The sequence below is a fragment of the Moschus berezovskii genome, chromosome 21 (genome assembly GCF_049115385.1).
Source record: "Moschus berezovskii isolate FMDL1 chromosome 21, NW_MosBer_1.0, whole genome shotgun sequence".
Taxonomy (NCBI): Eukaryota; Metazoa; Chordata; class Mammalia; order Artiodactyla; family Moschidae; genus Moschus; species Moschus berezovskii.
The window spans coordinates 36,702,897-36,717,734 of record NC_142480.1 but is presented as its reverse complement, the minus strand read 5'-3'; the positions used below and the strand labels follow the sequence as shown (position 1 = coordinate 36,717,734).

At 40.9% G+C, this 14,838-nt stretch overlaps 1 protein-coding gene across 2 annotated transcripts in view; it reads left to right on the top strand.

The window, feature by feature from the left end:
- SIN3A (SIN3 transcription regulator family member A) overlaps nucleotides 1–14,537 on the top strand; it is a 64,242-nt gene extending 49,705 nt beyond the window's left edge. For both annotated transcript variants that reach the window (XM_055418114.2, XM_055418113.2), the window contains exons 17-21: nucleotides 698–871; nucleotides 6,127–6,219; nucleotides 7,121–7,215; nucleotides 10,871–11,078; nucleotides 13,261–14,537. In XM_055418114.2, coding sequence (XP_055274089.1) covers nucleotides 698–871; nucleotides 6,127–6,219; nucleotides 7,121–7,215; nucleotides 10,871–11,078; nucleotides 13,261–13,491 — 801 coding nt within the window. In that variant the 3' untranslated portion in view covers nucleotides 13,492–14,537. The remainder of the gene's footprint in view (nucleotides 1–697; nucleotides 872–6,126; nucleotides 6,220–7,120; nucleotides 7,216–10,870; nucleotides 11,079–13,260) is intronic.
- Nucleotides 14,538–14,838: the final 301 nt, after the last annotated feature.

Genomic DNA, 14,838 nt, shown 5'->3' with positions numbered 1-14,838 from the left:
ACAGTGAGTCTTCTTATCTAAAATGTAAATTTGTCTCATATATAACAGGGCACCCCTATCCAGACTGCTTCCCAGGGTAGTTGTGTGGATCAAATCAGAGTATGTGTGAAAGCAAATTATAAAAGGTAAAGAAGTGCCATAAAGGTGGCAAGCCATAGAAATTCTCTTTCATGTAAAAAAAATTTTTTAAGTACCTTAGAACTTTAAATGGCTTCCCTGGTGGCTCAGTTGGTAAAGAGTCTGTCTGCAATGCGGCAAACCCAGGTTCAATCCCTGGGTGGGGAAGATACCCTGGAAAAGGAAATGACAGCCCACTCTACTATTCTTGCCTGGAGAACTCCATGGACAGAGGAGCCTGGTGGGCTCCAGTCCATGGGGTCACAAAGAGTCAGACATGACCGAGTGACCAACACTAGAACTTTAAATAAGTAGCACATTAACCTGAGTTACCTATGGTTTTGCTCTTAAATATATATGAACATTTTTACTCTTGGACCAATGATATGGTTGAAGATTTTTGGCTTGGTTATTCTCTAAGAAAATAAGATAGTGATTTTATATGATTAATTTTCTAAAATTTTCAACCGAAAAAACCCTTTTTTTAACTGAATAATTGGAACCACCAAAGGAAAGCTGAGTGTATGATGGGGAGAACTGTATTTTTGGTTCCTGATGACTTGCCTGTGCTTGATTCCAGCTGCAGCATATCGTGAGTGATGAGATCTGTGTACAAGTGACTGACCTGTACCTGGCAGAAAACAATAATGGGGCCACAGGAGGCCAGCTGAACACACAGACTTCAAGGAGCCTCCTGGAGTCAACATATCAGCGGAAAGCTGAGCAGCTCATGTCAGATGAAAATTGCTTTAAGGTGAGAGTTACTCATTTAGTCAGGGAACATGCTGATAACAGTGTAAACTGTTGGGACTCTAACCTGCAGAAGTCAGAGCCATACCAGGGTGCTTCGACCCAGTGTCTCCACTCCTGGAATGCCTTGGAGTTCCTTTGAACTCATTAGAAGAAATATAAAAAACATGGAAAAGTAAAGTCTCGTAGGCAGTCTGTTTCTTGCCTTTAAAAAAAAAATTAGTTCTTATATATGATTTTCGTTTTCTCTGAACTTTTTTTTTTGGTATTAAATGCTTTGTGAATATTGTTTAAAAATGTAATCCATGGTCATTGTAGAAAAGATAGGAAATGTAGAGAAAAGAAAAACTAGTTGTCTACAGTTTTCCCCAGAAATAATCATTTTTGCATTTCTGAACTTTCCTATTTTTGTATATATTTTGAAAGACATTATACTGGGCAAAGCATTCTGTGTAACTTATTTTGCTCAATTAGCAACACCTCTGGGTCTTCAGCATCTTTTTATGACTATTCAGTATTTTATAGAAAATTATGCCTGTCTGTTTGGACATTTAGGTTGTTTCCAGTTTTCCTTCATTATAATAGCTAATTAGAAAAGCAAATAGCTAGAAACTGGAAACAATCTAGATGTCCAACCCTTAATGGGAATGGTTAATGGCAGCCTATTGTGTGACTGCTAAATGGCATGTTTTGCAGCTCTTAAAAGTTAATTATATGTTAGTAAAAGTACTGAAGCAAATAAAAGGACACAAAATTATGTATATTATTATTGTGGCTGTGTAATATGTATAGTTGAACAAAGCCTGTATGTATTAATGTAAGGACAGGTTTAGGTGGCCCAGAGTAAGGTTCGTAGTTGGCCGAGCAGAGAGAGCTAAGCTAAACAAAATTTTAACCTCAGTGAGCATGTCCCATGTACTTTAATGATCTGACCCTCAAACTGTTCACTTAGCTGTGTGTGCTTCTACTTTCAGCCTACTGCTGGCTTAATTTAGAATCAAAGACCTGGAAACAAGTTTTCTAGTTCAGTCACAGTTGTGATGCTCTACTACCTGAGGACTTTCCCACTACAGAGGAGAGTTCCTAAGCCTTTCATAGTTTTAAATCTGTAAATGTTTATCATGAGTTTAATGTTTGCTTATTTCATGGTGACAGAATTACCACCCCCACTTACAGTGAGTTAACAGATTGTGTGGTGAGGGCCTATTAAGGAATGGTTAGACTCACCCTGTAGATGACACATTTGTCAGAATAGCAGAGGGAACAGAAGGTTTGGTAACCAGGAATATTGGGTCATCACAGTGACCTTTTTCTTTAAAATGTTTTACATAGAGAATGAAAGTCCATAGTATGAGCATTAAGCTAAGCATAAGTAGCCCTTCAAATCCCCTGCCCAGTCCCACCTCCAGCCTCCTCTCCCTTCATTTTTCCTAGGCATATTCTCTAGTGCTTTTTAAAAATTAGGCATGTTTAACTCTCCATATAACCGCTCGGATCCTTTTCTATGCATTTACATATACATGTGTATTTATGTAGAAATAAATTTTTTAATTAAACTATGTACTTTACATCTTGCTTTTTTCCACTTAATATGTCTTAGAATTTGCTCTATTTTGGTGTATATAGACATAGCTCATGTTTTTCATCTGCTGTGTCATACTTAAAACTATGAATGTACCATAGTTTTTTGTGGTTTGTTTGTTTAGGGTATTAGCTCCCTCACCACGGCTCAAACTTGAGCCCCCAACAGTGAAAGCACAGAGTCCTAACCACTGGACCACCAGGGAATTTCCTGTGGCATAGTTGTTTTTTTTTTTTAAATCATTCCCCTATGGGTGAACGTTTTAAGCTATTTCCGTTTTTACTATCTCAAATAGTGCTTCATTGAACAGCATTTACAATTTATATTCTTGTGTGCATGTGGTAATGTTAAGGGTAGAGACATAGAATTGAAATTACTGGGTTAAAAGAGTAGGGTATGCATATTTTAGGGCTTCCCAGGTGGTGGTACAGTGGTAAGTAAAGTGAAAGTCCCTCAGTTGCGTCTGACTCTTTGCAACCCCATGGACTATTCAGTTCATAGAATTCTCTAGGCCAGAATACTCGAGTGGGTAGCCTATCCCTTCTGCAGGGGATCTTCCCAACTCGGGAATTGAACCAGGGTCTCATGCATTGCAGGCGGATTCTTTACCAACTGAGCTACCGGGAAGGGAAGCCCGGTGCAGTGGTAAAGAATCCACCCAACAGTGCAGAAGCTGCAGGAGACAGGTTTAGTTCCTGGGTTGGGAAGATTCCCTGGAGGAAGAAATGGCAACCACCTCCAGTATTCTTTCCTGAAAAATTCCATGGACAGAAGAGCCTGGTGGGCTACACTCCACGGGGTCGCAAAGAGTCAGGCATAACTGAGCATGCACGCACATGCATGCTTTAAAATTTGAACTTTAATGGATATTCTCATTTCTCTCCCAAAGTGACAGGATGTACCAGTGTGCACTTTGATAAGAGCATTTATTTCTCCGTAGCACTTAGTATTATCAAGCTCATTTTTGACAATGAGATGATTAGAAAAATATTTTAATTCATATTTCCCTATTTCCTACTACCACCCATTTTTCCTCTTCTGTGTATTATGTACTCGCATGCTCATCCTTCACTGTTTCTGGGGGAGCTGGATTGTAGTTCTTTTTATGTACTTTTTCAAATATTTTTGTTATGATTTATTTGTTTGATTTTCTTTGTTATGATTTCTCTGAAATTGGTTGGTCTTCCCCTTTGTTGTGTTTTTCAGGGCCCAGCTAAGCATCACTTCAGTGAAGTGGAATCTTTCTCAATTCACTGAGCAGGGAATAGCATATTGCTCATGTTTCTAGAATAGTACCTTTGTAGTTATTTTGTTGTAATGTAGATATAGCTGTTTGTTTGTATTCCTTCTCCTTTACTAAATTAAGCTCCTCTAAGCAAGAAACTGGGGCTTCCCAGTGACTCAGCTGGTAAAGCACCAACCTGCCAATGCAGGGGATATAAGAGCCACAGATTCGATCCCTGGGTTGGAAAGATCCCCTGGAGGAGGGCATGGCAACCCACTGCAATATTCTTTCCTAGAGAATTCCACAGAGGAGCCTGGTGGGCTGCAGTCCACGGGGTCGCAAGAGTCAGGCACAATTGAGTGCACATGCGCACGTGCACACACACACACACACACAAACAGGAAACCATGCTGTCTTCTGAGTGTGCCCCTGACAGATAAATAGCAAACATTCAGTGACTTGACTTTGTGTTAGTTGAATGAAGGAAAGGAGGTATGTAGAAAAAGGAGAGGAGGGTTGTGTCCAAATGGTAGAGGATCTTCATAGCCATAGTAAGAGGTGTGAATTTTGTTGTGGTTGGTGAGCAGTGAGGCATTTTTAAGGACTAAATAGCCCACTGGATTTGAGCTTTCAGGAAGATCAGTTTAGTACCACTGAGTAAGGAGAAGGGGAGGAATCGAGGCATATTTACAACTGGAGACAGTTACGAAATTGGGGTGATGGATGTGGGCAGTCTAATAATAAAGCAAGTCAAGCCTTGGAGTGGTTGCAGAGGTCAGAGAGTTGGGGTGAACACATGGTAAAGGACCTAGCAAGATAGGTGTCAGACAGATGAGGAGCCAGTTGGGGTGAAACCGAGTTCAGTTTTAGGCATGTAGAGGACACTCTTCTCAGTAGTACTTTGAAGGGCAGCTTCCTTACAGCCATAGGACAGATCTTGACACTCTAGGTCATTCATACTAAATCCAGGGGGTTTTAGCAAACTGCTAGGAACAGTTTTTTTCAAATCTATTTTGAAAGTAACTATGTGTTTATGTATGTTATATTCTTGTCATTTTAAAAAATGTATTAGCTAATAGGAGTTTTTAAAGGCTGCTCTAGAAGAACTGTGAACCAGAACTGGTTTCTGGTTCTGTTTGCTTATTGACTAGCTGTGTGGCCTTGAGAAATCAGAACTCTGAATTTTAGGTTTTTCCCTATGTAAAATGAAGAATGTTGAAATAAATGATTCTCAAGCTTTCTTCTAATCTCTGATCTTTACCATGTAATTCTGATAGTGATCTTTTTTATGTTTTTAATTTTAATTTTTTTGAATTATGAAAGTATGATAACACATTTACAGGAAGCTTGGAAAATATAGAACGAGGTTACATATAGTCCCACTATATATTATAATTATATTTTTAAGTAGATAAGTTCAATATCAAACTCTCAAATATTAATAGAATGAGTGTACAGAGAAGTAGAAGGATATAGTAAACCTGAAAAGCATTGTGAACCAGTCCAGCATAATTACGATTTATACAGTTTCCACGTAACAGGATACAAATTCTGTTCAAGTTCCCACAGACTGTAAACTTGGAGACACTGAAGCATATCCAGGGACATAAAACAGGATGCAAGCTTTGTTGGTCTAAAGGTAGTGAAAGCATAGAGTCTGTTCTTTTATCACTGTGGAGTTAGGATAGAGATCAATTCGATAGTGATTTATCTGCAGCAATTCCTCAGGATAAGGGCATTGAGAGTCCTGGGATTCCCAACAGGGAACTCGGTGTGCCATCACCACTTGACACTTCTTTTGTGCAAAACATGACTTGATTTTGCCCCTGTCAGTGTATTGCTTTTAAATATGAATTTTTAAAAAATCACACAAATAATATTAGTAAAACTCAGAATTTCAAATATCATTGGTTTCATTGCAACAGATCGCTTCTTAATGTTGATGGTTTGTGTTTCTTACCCCATGGTATGTGTGATTTCTTGGATAGTCTTTATTGTGGTGAAAATGTGATTGCTGCTATCTGTTTGATGTTTTCCACTTCAGTTTGGTATGGGAAATTTCTTTAAAAAAAAAATACAAAAAAAACACTGTAGACTTGTTTACATCTTTGCATTAAGTCCCATAAATGAGATTATCAAGTGAAATAGCATTACATTTTATGGTTCTGACTTTTGAGCACTCTTTCTGATATTGACTACTGTTTTAGCTAATTCAAGAAGTATGAAACATGAAATGTCAGCAAGAAGCTCTTATATTTCATTTTGCTGGTAGCAAGATGAACAACCTTTGCCTTTTAAACACCTGTTAAGCTTTTGAGTATCTTCCTCATCTCTTCAACTGGAGCAAAATTGTTTTTTACAACTCTGTTGCCTCCCCACCTCTCAACCCTTGAGAATCTAATTACAGCTTTGGAGATGGTCTTTTGTTTACACTAAGGTTTCTTATTTGCAGCTTATGTTCATTCAGAGCCAAGGCCAGGTTCAGCTGACCATTGAGCTTCTGGACACAGAAGAGGAGAACTCGGATGACCCTGTAGAAGCAGAGGTATGGATGAGCACACTGCAGAAACTGTGCTGAGAGTGTGTTGTGCTCTGAGAGTCTGCATAGGGACTGTCTGCTAGAAGCCCAGCCAGCGTTAGCCTGTTAAAGGGTCAGGACCTGATGCTTAAAGTATAGGTCATGTCAGCCATGTCTTCGACTGAAGAGACTGCCTGGTGGTAGATATTTAGAATTAATGGCAGTCTCATCTAGCTTTCAGTAAAGCCCTCTTCTCAGAGGAAATCTCATGGTTGGCAGCTTTGTTTTTCTCCTAAAGCATGAGAAACAACAAATGAGGTGCCATCTGCCCGGTATCATCTTGATTCTTTGTGTCATGTTTACTTTCTGTTGGGATAGATGGAGCCAAGAGTTCAACCCCACAGAGTAGATAGAGAGTGAGTTGGTTATCACAGCTGGGTCTAGCAGATAATATTAATGAGAGAGGCAAGCATCATGTGTGACGTTGAGGGCACATGGAGGGGAGGAGACTTGGTTTATGGGAATACGGTTGCCGAATCTTTTAATTTTAAAAAAAAAAAAGGTTCCAGAAATTCAGATTTTGATGTGAAAGGTACTGATTTTCAAACATTTGCCACTACATTTTGTTCTTTAACAGAACCCTCTGTGGGGAAATAAAACTTGTCAGTGAGCTACCTTCTAACCATTTACGACTTCTGATAACTCTAAAGTGTCTCAGAGAAGCTTTAAGTTCTGCATTCTCACAGCTTTTTTAAGCTGTGTTTTAGTACCACTTAACAAGTATGTCATTATGGGAAGAGTTTTTTTTTTTATCTTGAAATTTAAGTATTTCAGACATTTCAGTCATAGAATTTGCTAACCCACCTGTTGAGGTTGGAGTTCAGTTTTTGGTTCCTTCCCCACACACATGTTGTGTTTACAATTCTAGCGCTGGTCAGACTACGTAGAGCGATACATGAATTCTGATACTACCTCTCCCGAGCTTCGTGAGCATCTGGCACGGAAACCAGTATTTCTCCCACGGTGAGTGAACCATGTCATGTATCGGCAGCAGGACACTTCTGTGTGTCCAGGAACGAGGGGTTAGCTCACTTTCAGGTTCTTGGTTTTCATTTTACCTATTGTTCTATTTCCTGAGAACAGTAATTTGAGGTTTGTGTGGCTTTTACACCGTGTTGTTTGTTACCTGTAGCGTATATGCCCAATCATCAGGGAGGTGAGAGTTTTAGGAATCAGTAATAACTTCCCTTTAGGAATATGTGTCAGTCTCCAGGGTTTGATGATTCACTGGGAGGACTCACAGGATGCAGTCATACCCACAGTGATGATTTACCATAATGAAAGGATACACAGCTAAATCAGAAAAGGCAGAAGGTGCCTGTGACAAAAATCAGAGGAAAGCAGGCGCAAGCTTCTAGAGAGTCTGTGGCTTCCATTGGAGTCACACGGACACTCTTAATTCCTCCAGCAGCAAATTACAATATGTTTGAAATGCTGCCTACCAGAGAAGCTCGCTGGAGACTTGGAGCTGTGAGTTTTTTTATTGGTTGCTAGTCCTGTAGGTACCCTCTGCCTAACTTGTACCAAAATTCCAGACTTCCAGAAGGAAAGTGGGTTTTCAGCTTTTCATTTACTTTGTACAAGCAGTTTAGGTACAGTGAGGCACTCTTAGCATTTAGAGAATGGTGGAAACTCTCCCACGATCCACAGTCCCAGAACCCACCCAGGAGACAACCTTGTAAGCAAGGTTTTCAAAGTATGGCAGTCTTAGGCTGGCTGTTACTCTTAGCAGAATTTTTGAAATTTCCTCCCTGTATATGGGGAAATTGTATATGTTGGACCTCTGTCTGAAGATGAAAAAAAGTTTCAAAAGTAGGAAATGGGTTTTGCTCTAGCTGAGTGGCTTTCTTCCTTTTCCAAAGTTTGGGAATTGAAATCTCATGTCTTACATTCCCAGAAAGGTATTATGATAGTGTGATTAGACTTGTTCCTGATTGGAACACGGAAAGAGGTGTGAACAGAAGGACACTGCCAGCTTCTTCTACTCATTGAGTCATTTAGCAGACTTCAAGCAGCTGCTCTGTGCCAGGCCCCTTTCTCAACAAAACAGATTTAGTCTCCATGCTTATGAAACAGTACAAATAAACATACGATCGTATATTTCTCACCAGATTGGCAAAATTCTTAAAAGATTTGTAAACTGTATTATAGCATGTATAGGGAAGAAGGGAGCGACTTTCACATACTTTAGGGGGAAATATTGATACAATCATTCTGAGGTCAGAGCCGTTAAAATGCAGAAGACTTTACCCTGGACCTTTGTTTTTTAATAATTTGCCTTACAGCTGTTATTACAGCTGAGGTTATTTTTCAGTCTTTCTCTTTGAAACCGTTAAATTCTTAGAAATTGAATACCCCCCAAAGCTCTTATTCATGTGAATTATATATAGTAATGTTTATCACATTTAGAAATTAAAACTGAAAAATATTTGTTTATGAATTCATTAAAAAACAGTACTAGATGCATTCCATGTTATTATCATAAATAGTATTTTAATGAAACACTGCTTCAAATTAGGGAAAAGAGTGGCATTGCTTTACATTTTTGTGAATCAGTTTCATGTCTGGCTTAGTATAACAACTGGATTCTCATAGCTGCTCTGTTGTACTGTTTTGTTTGGTTGTACTATGTGAAGAAAATCAGGCTAGAAAAGGAAGTATTTTCATATCCTTTCAGATAATTGTAGATATTCTTTGATATGACGACAAAACTCTCCAAGTAGTAGTTTCTTAAAGGTTAGTTGCAGTATCAATGAAAATATCAATGAGCTTGTCAAAATCCATTGGCTTGTCTTATACTTTGAATTTTTTCTTGCATGGTTTTATAACTTCATACAGTCAGTTATTTGGAAAATGTGAATTCACTGAGTTATGCAGACCTACCAAATGTTGACGTTTTCTTTTTACAATATTCCCACCCCTACCTTCATACCACCCCTGAAAAAAGCCACATTTACTAATATTGCCGTTGACTTCATCAGTCACATCTTTAAGTAGTGGGAAGTTGTCACTTGTCATGCTGGCCAGTACCAATTTATCAAAATTCAGAATTTTACTTGAAATCTTAAATTTTATATTTAACAACAAATATGCTCAGTTGTTTTTCCTTGAGGTACCAGGCTCCCTTGTTCATTTTTGAGAAAATATCTGCCAAACATCCCAGACTGGCTAGTGAGCTATTCTTTCGGGTAAAAAGTGTGAACATTTGCATTTCAAGTGGTGCTCAAGTGCTTTCCTTCATGAGTCCATTGTACTTTAGCACACAGAGGTACTTTATTTGTAGTCCCCATTTCATCACCCAGCATATTAAAAAGATGTGAAATAAGGGGCTTTAATTTCTTAGGAAATGTTACTGCTTCACAAGGACATTCTTAAGTCAGACCATCTTTGCTTTTTGTTTAATTGCCAGTGTGTGGCCCGAGAAGAGTACAAAGATACCTAAGGAGGTTGGTGCCACCATCAGCTTTTTTTTAAATCACCTTTATTTTTATACTGCTAATGCTAGTACTTTGTATCTTGTTTTGTTTTTTTAGAAAGAAAGACAATGTTTTAGTATTATGAAAATAGTTTTGATCTCACAACTTCCTCAAAAAGGTCTTGGGCCCTCCGACAGTCCTTGGACCAAAGAACTGCTGTCCTCTGGAAATGTATATGCACAGAGATAATCACTGAAGCAGTTTCTAATAGCAAAGCATAGGAAACAATAGAACTGTCAAGCTGACAACCTTTCTCTGCTTGTTGTTGAGGGGATTAAGCTCTAAATACCTGCCAAGGCATCCACTGATGTGAATTATCTTTTTTCATATGTAGAATGGCACTGATTATGTACCATCTTTGGGAGAACTGAAAAAATAGACATTTGAATAATTTTTTGTGCTCTGTGGTTCAGGTGAAGAGCCCTGAGTGATTCCTGTTAAGGAAATGTTAAATTAAGACATATTTCTCTATAGCAGTTAAAGAGAATGACACAAATCCATGTTTAATGAAATGGAAAAAAAAAATTTTATGGCATTAAGTGAAAAATTGAGAGAGACCTAGAAGATTTTAAGCCAAAACTGCTAACAGCGGGACTTCCTTGGTGGTCCAGTGGTTAAGAATCCACCTGCCAATGCAGCAGTGCAGGGGACAGTAGTTCAATCCCTGGTCTGGGAAGATCGCACATGCTAAGGGGCAACTAAGCCCATGTGCCACAAATACTGAGCCCGTGCTTCACAACAAGAGAAGCCCCCACAGTGAGAAGCCGGCGCATCACCACTAGAGAGCAGCCCCCACTCGCTGCAACCAGAGAAACCCACATGGAGTAACGAAGACCTAGCACAGCCAAAAATAAATAGATGTAAAAAACCAAAAACCCAAACTGCCAACAGTGGCTGCCCCTGCCGAGGCACGTGGGATTTTGAGAATTGGGGTAGGGGGTAGTTGGCAATTTCTACTTTTTATTCCATGTATCTCTGCAGTTGAAAAAATATTTTTAACAATGAAACCATTGAACAATTTTTTAGATGTATACAGTTGTGATCAGCTTCATGAAGGCATATAATGAGGAAAAATTGGGGGGCAGTCATGGGAATCTGCATCTGGAGGAACTCTCACGCTGCAGGGCTTTGCTGCTTTGTAGGAATCTGCGGCGGATCCGGAAGTGTCAGCGTGGTCGAGAGCAGCAGGAAAAGGAAGGGAAGGAAGGAAACAGCAAGAAGACCATGGAGAATGCAGATAGCCTGGATAAACTGGAGTGTAGGTTCAAGCTGAATTCCTACAAGATGGTGTATGTGATCAAGTCGGAGGATTACATGTATCGGAGGACCGCCTTGCTGCGGGCCCATCAGGTGAGGACCAACCAGTGTTTGGAATCTCTCCACGAATATCCCTCCTCAGCCAGTGCCAGGATGCTGTAACAAAGTACCACAGACTGCGTGACTTAACAGCAAAACTTACTATCTTAACACATGTAGAGGTTGGAAGTCCAAAGTCGAAGTGTTGGCAGAGTTGCTTCGAAACTTCTGAGGACTGTGAGGGAAAATCTGTTTCTTGCCTTTCCTAGCCTCTGGTGGTTTTCCGGCAATCACAGGCATTGCGGGGCTTGCATATTTCTGCCTTCCTTTTTACATGGTATTCTCCCTAAGTGTGTGTCTGTCCAAACTTCCCCCTTTTTAAAGAATGCCAGCCATACTGGATTATGGGTCCACCCTCCGACAGTATGAGCTCATCCTAACTAATTGTATCTGCAACAACCTTATTTCCAAATAAGGTCACAAACTGAGGGGTGGAAGTTAGGATTTCCGGTTGCGAATTTGTGGGGGACAGCTTAGTAACAGCTGGCGGCACCTTCTGGTGAAGCTCCTCCCAGCATTGACATTTGCGGTAGTACTGCTTGGGTGAGTCCTGTCTGTTCCCATGTGCAAGTCCTAGTGCTGTTATGTTCCAGGTACTGTGCCAGGCCCTGAGACTACAGCCACGAGATAGAACATGTAAGGTAGTGTGACGATGTGCATTTCCAAGGAGAGAAATGAGGTGAGGGGATCAAGGGTGACTGGCACACAGGGCCCCGCTTTGGTTGGGAAGACCTCTCTAAGGAGGTGACCCCTGAGGCCTGTACGACGACGAGGATCCAGCCTGATGCAGAGTTTTTAGGCAAAGGAAACAAGCAAGTGCTAACATCAGCTATGGGGGACTTGCTTGGTGATCCAGTAGTTGAGGCTCCAACTTCCAATGCAGGGGGTGCAAGTTCAGTCTCTGGTCAGGGAACTGGAATCCCAAATGCCACATGGCAGGGCCTTTAAAAAATAAGTAAAACATCATTGTGTTTTGAGCCATAGGGGAAGTGGGATGCATGAAGTTGGAAAGGTGGACAGAGGCCACATTACTTATCCTTACAGGCTATGGTTTGGATTTTGAGATGCATTGAGACTCTGTTGACAAAGATGTAGACAGATGGGAGTGAGCAAGCGCACCAAGCTGGATGGGCAGAGACCACTCAGAAGACTGCTCTCATCCATGTGAGATGTGACGACTGCCCAGACTACCAGGGTTGTCGAGGGATTTTAGTTAGATTGGAGGGACTTCCCTGGTGGTCCAGTGGTTAAGACCCTGGAACTTCCAATGCAGGAGGCATGGGTTTGATCCCTGGTCAGGGAACTAGGATGCCATATGCCATACTGTGTGCCAAAAAAGGATTGGAGATATAATTGTCAGGATGTGCTAACAATTGGATGTGGGGAGGTTAAGAGAAAGGAGAACATTAAGGATGATACCTGGTGGTTTTTGTTTTTTGATTTTGTTTCTTTGCTTATTTTGCTTGAGTAACTGGGAAGCTTAGGGGTATGTCTGTTAACAGGAAAGGGTTATTACCAGGTTTGGGAGGCTGATCAAAGGACTGCAGAACATTCAAGTGGGAAGCACAGGGTGGACAATTTAATGTACTTCTATCTCGGTGCTGTGTTTTATATGTCTGCATGTCTGATTCAAATGATGTAGGGAGCTGGGAAACACCTAATTCATCTTTGTATCACCTTCCCTTCCTTGCTTATGGTCACCAACAAGTATGTTGGAGGTAGGGACAAAAAACCTCCACTGAAGATCTTCTGTGCCCAACAACCTGCTGGACAGAGTGCGATAATAGCAGGAAGGGATAGTGGGTTTTAAACCCTTTGCCTTGCGCTGTGACAGAAATGACCAACAGCCTCATTGTCTCACTCAGGGTACGTTAGAATCGGCTGGGTTGCTGGTTTAAAAATATAGATTGATGGAAACAAGGAACTCTGTACACGTTTTTTTCAAGACTTCCTCCTTCCCCAACACGCCACCAACGTGGTGATGCTGCAGACTAAAACTGAGAAGTACTGAGCTAGTTCTGACCAGACCTTGGGTTGGCATTTCTCTGGGGGCTTTATGATCTGCAACTTGAGCCCACATCTTTCCTCTGCCACTTTAGAAGAAAATTGGATTTTGTGTTTGAAGGGTTTTTTAGTCCTAGTTCATGGGTGGTTTCTTCTTTGTTCTATTTTGCAGTCCCATGAGCGTGTAAGCAAGCGGCTACATCAGAGGTTCCAGGCCTGGGTAGATAAATGGACCAAGGAGCATGTGCCCCGTGAAATGGCAGCGGAGACCAGCAAGTGGCTTATGGGTGAGGGGCTGGAGGGCCTGGTGCCTTGCACCACCACCTGTGACACAGAGACCCTGCACTTTGTGAGCATTAACAAGTACCGTGTCAAATATGGCACAGTGTTCAAAACCCCATAACTGCAAAGCCAGGGCAGATAACTGGAGGGGGGTGGTGTGTGGGGGGCGCGTGTACTCGCACACACTGAAGAAACAAGGAAGATGCCTTTCCAGCCTCCCTGGGCCTCTCTGGGACGTGGCCACCTGATCTGTGCGTGGCTGGTGCAGCCTGGCACCAAGTGGGCTACATGTAAGGAACGTGTGATCCCTTACAAAGCCGGAGTTGGAACTTTTCCCAGGGGTTTTGGGTATTAGCCTGCCCTGGAGGGGAGGAAACCCACGCAAGCACAGGGACACGCAGCTTGCACACACCAGCAGAGTGGAGACTGGAGCCTCCTGGGGCGACCTTCAGTGAGGGAACCGGATGCTGTTCACACCTGGACTGGATGGGCGAGCATCGACTGACAGACTTGAGGAGTCAACGCTTAGATGGATTGTAACTCTGATGGTCACTGCTCCTTTCCTCTTCCCCCCAAAAAGGAAAAAAAAAAAAAACTGGATTGGATTTTTTTTCCTGGTCACTTGAGCACATCTAGATCACCCATTAGGTTTTCTCTGGGACCTGCAGTTTGGCTTTGGGATTGATCATCTTGTGGATTTGATTCCTGATGAATACCTTGCTGCCCACACTTTCTTCTCTCCTCTGGTTCTCAGCCTCAACAAGTTCAAATCAGTCGTCCTTTTTAGCTCCCGTGGAACTGTTTTGTACCTGCTTCTTTACTAGTCTACCCTAGTGCCATCCACCAGCTTTACTCACACACACACACACACAAACACAATTTTAACTTGGTTTTTCTTTTTTTTTTTGTAAATAATGTACATACTGTCAATTTTTTATTAAAAGAAATATGCTTTGATGTGCTAGCATAACTGCTCTAGCTTCTTGTGTACCATAGTTCTATGTGGCTTCAGATTTAGTACCTATGAACAGATGTAAAAGACATTTATTACACTTTTTACCAAAGGGAGTTACCGTTGTAGTACTTTTGTGTAAAACTTGTCTTCCTTCTTGCCCCAACTTTTTTTTTTGTAAATAAATAAAGCTTGGTTCTTACTTAAGGAATAAACTCTCAACACAAGTCCCTTGTCCTCACCAGAGAATACTGTGAAGCAGGGATTTGGGCTTCGGTTCCTTATCTACATACAGTACAAAAACAGGATTTTGCTTTAAATAGTTAGCAGTCAGTTGTACTTGTCCCAAATCAAAATATTTCAGATTTTAAAAATAGAATTATCCATTCTTTTGGTACATATTCTACCCACTTATTTCAGCTGTTTGGAAATATTTTATATATGGGTATATTGTGCAGCTGTATAGTTTGTGCTTCTCTATTTTTTCTTACCTTTATTGGAAATGGGAGTGAACAG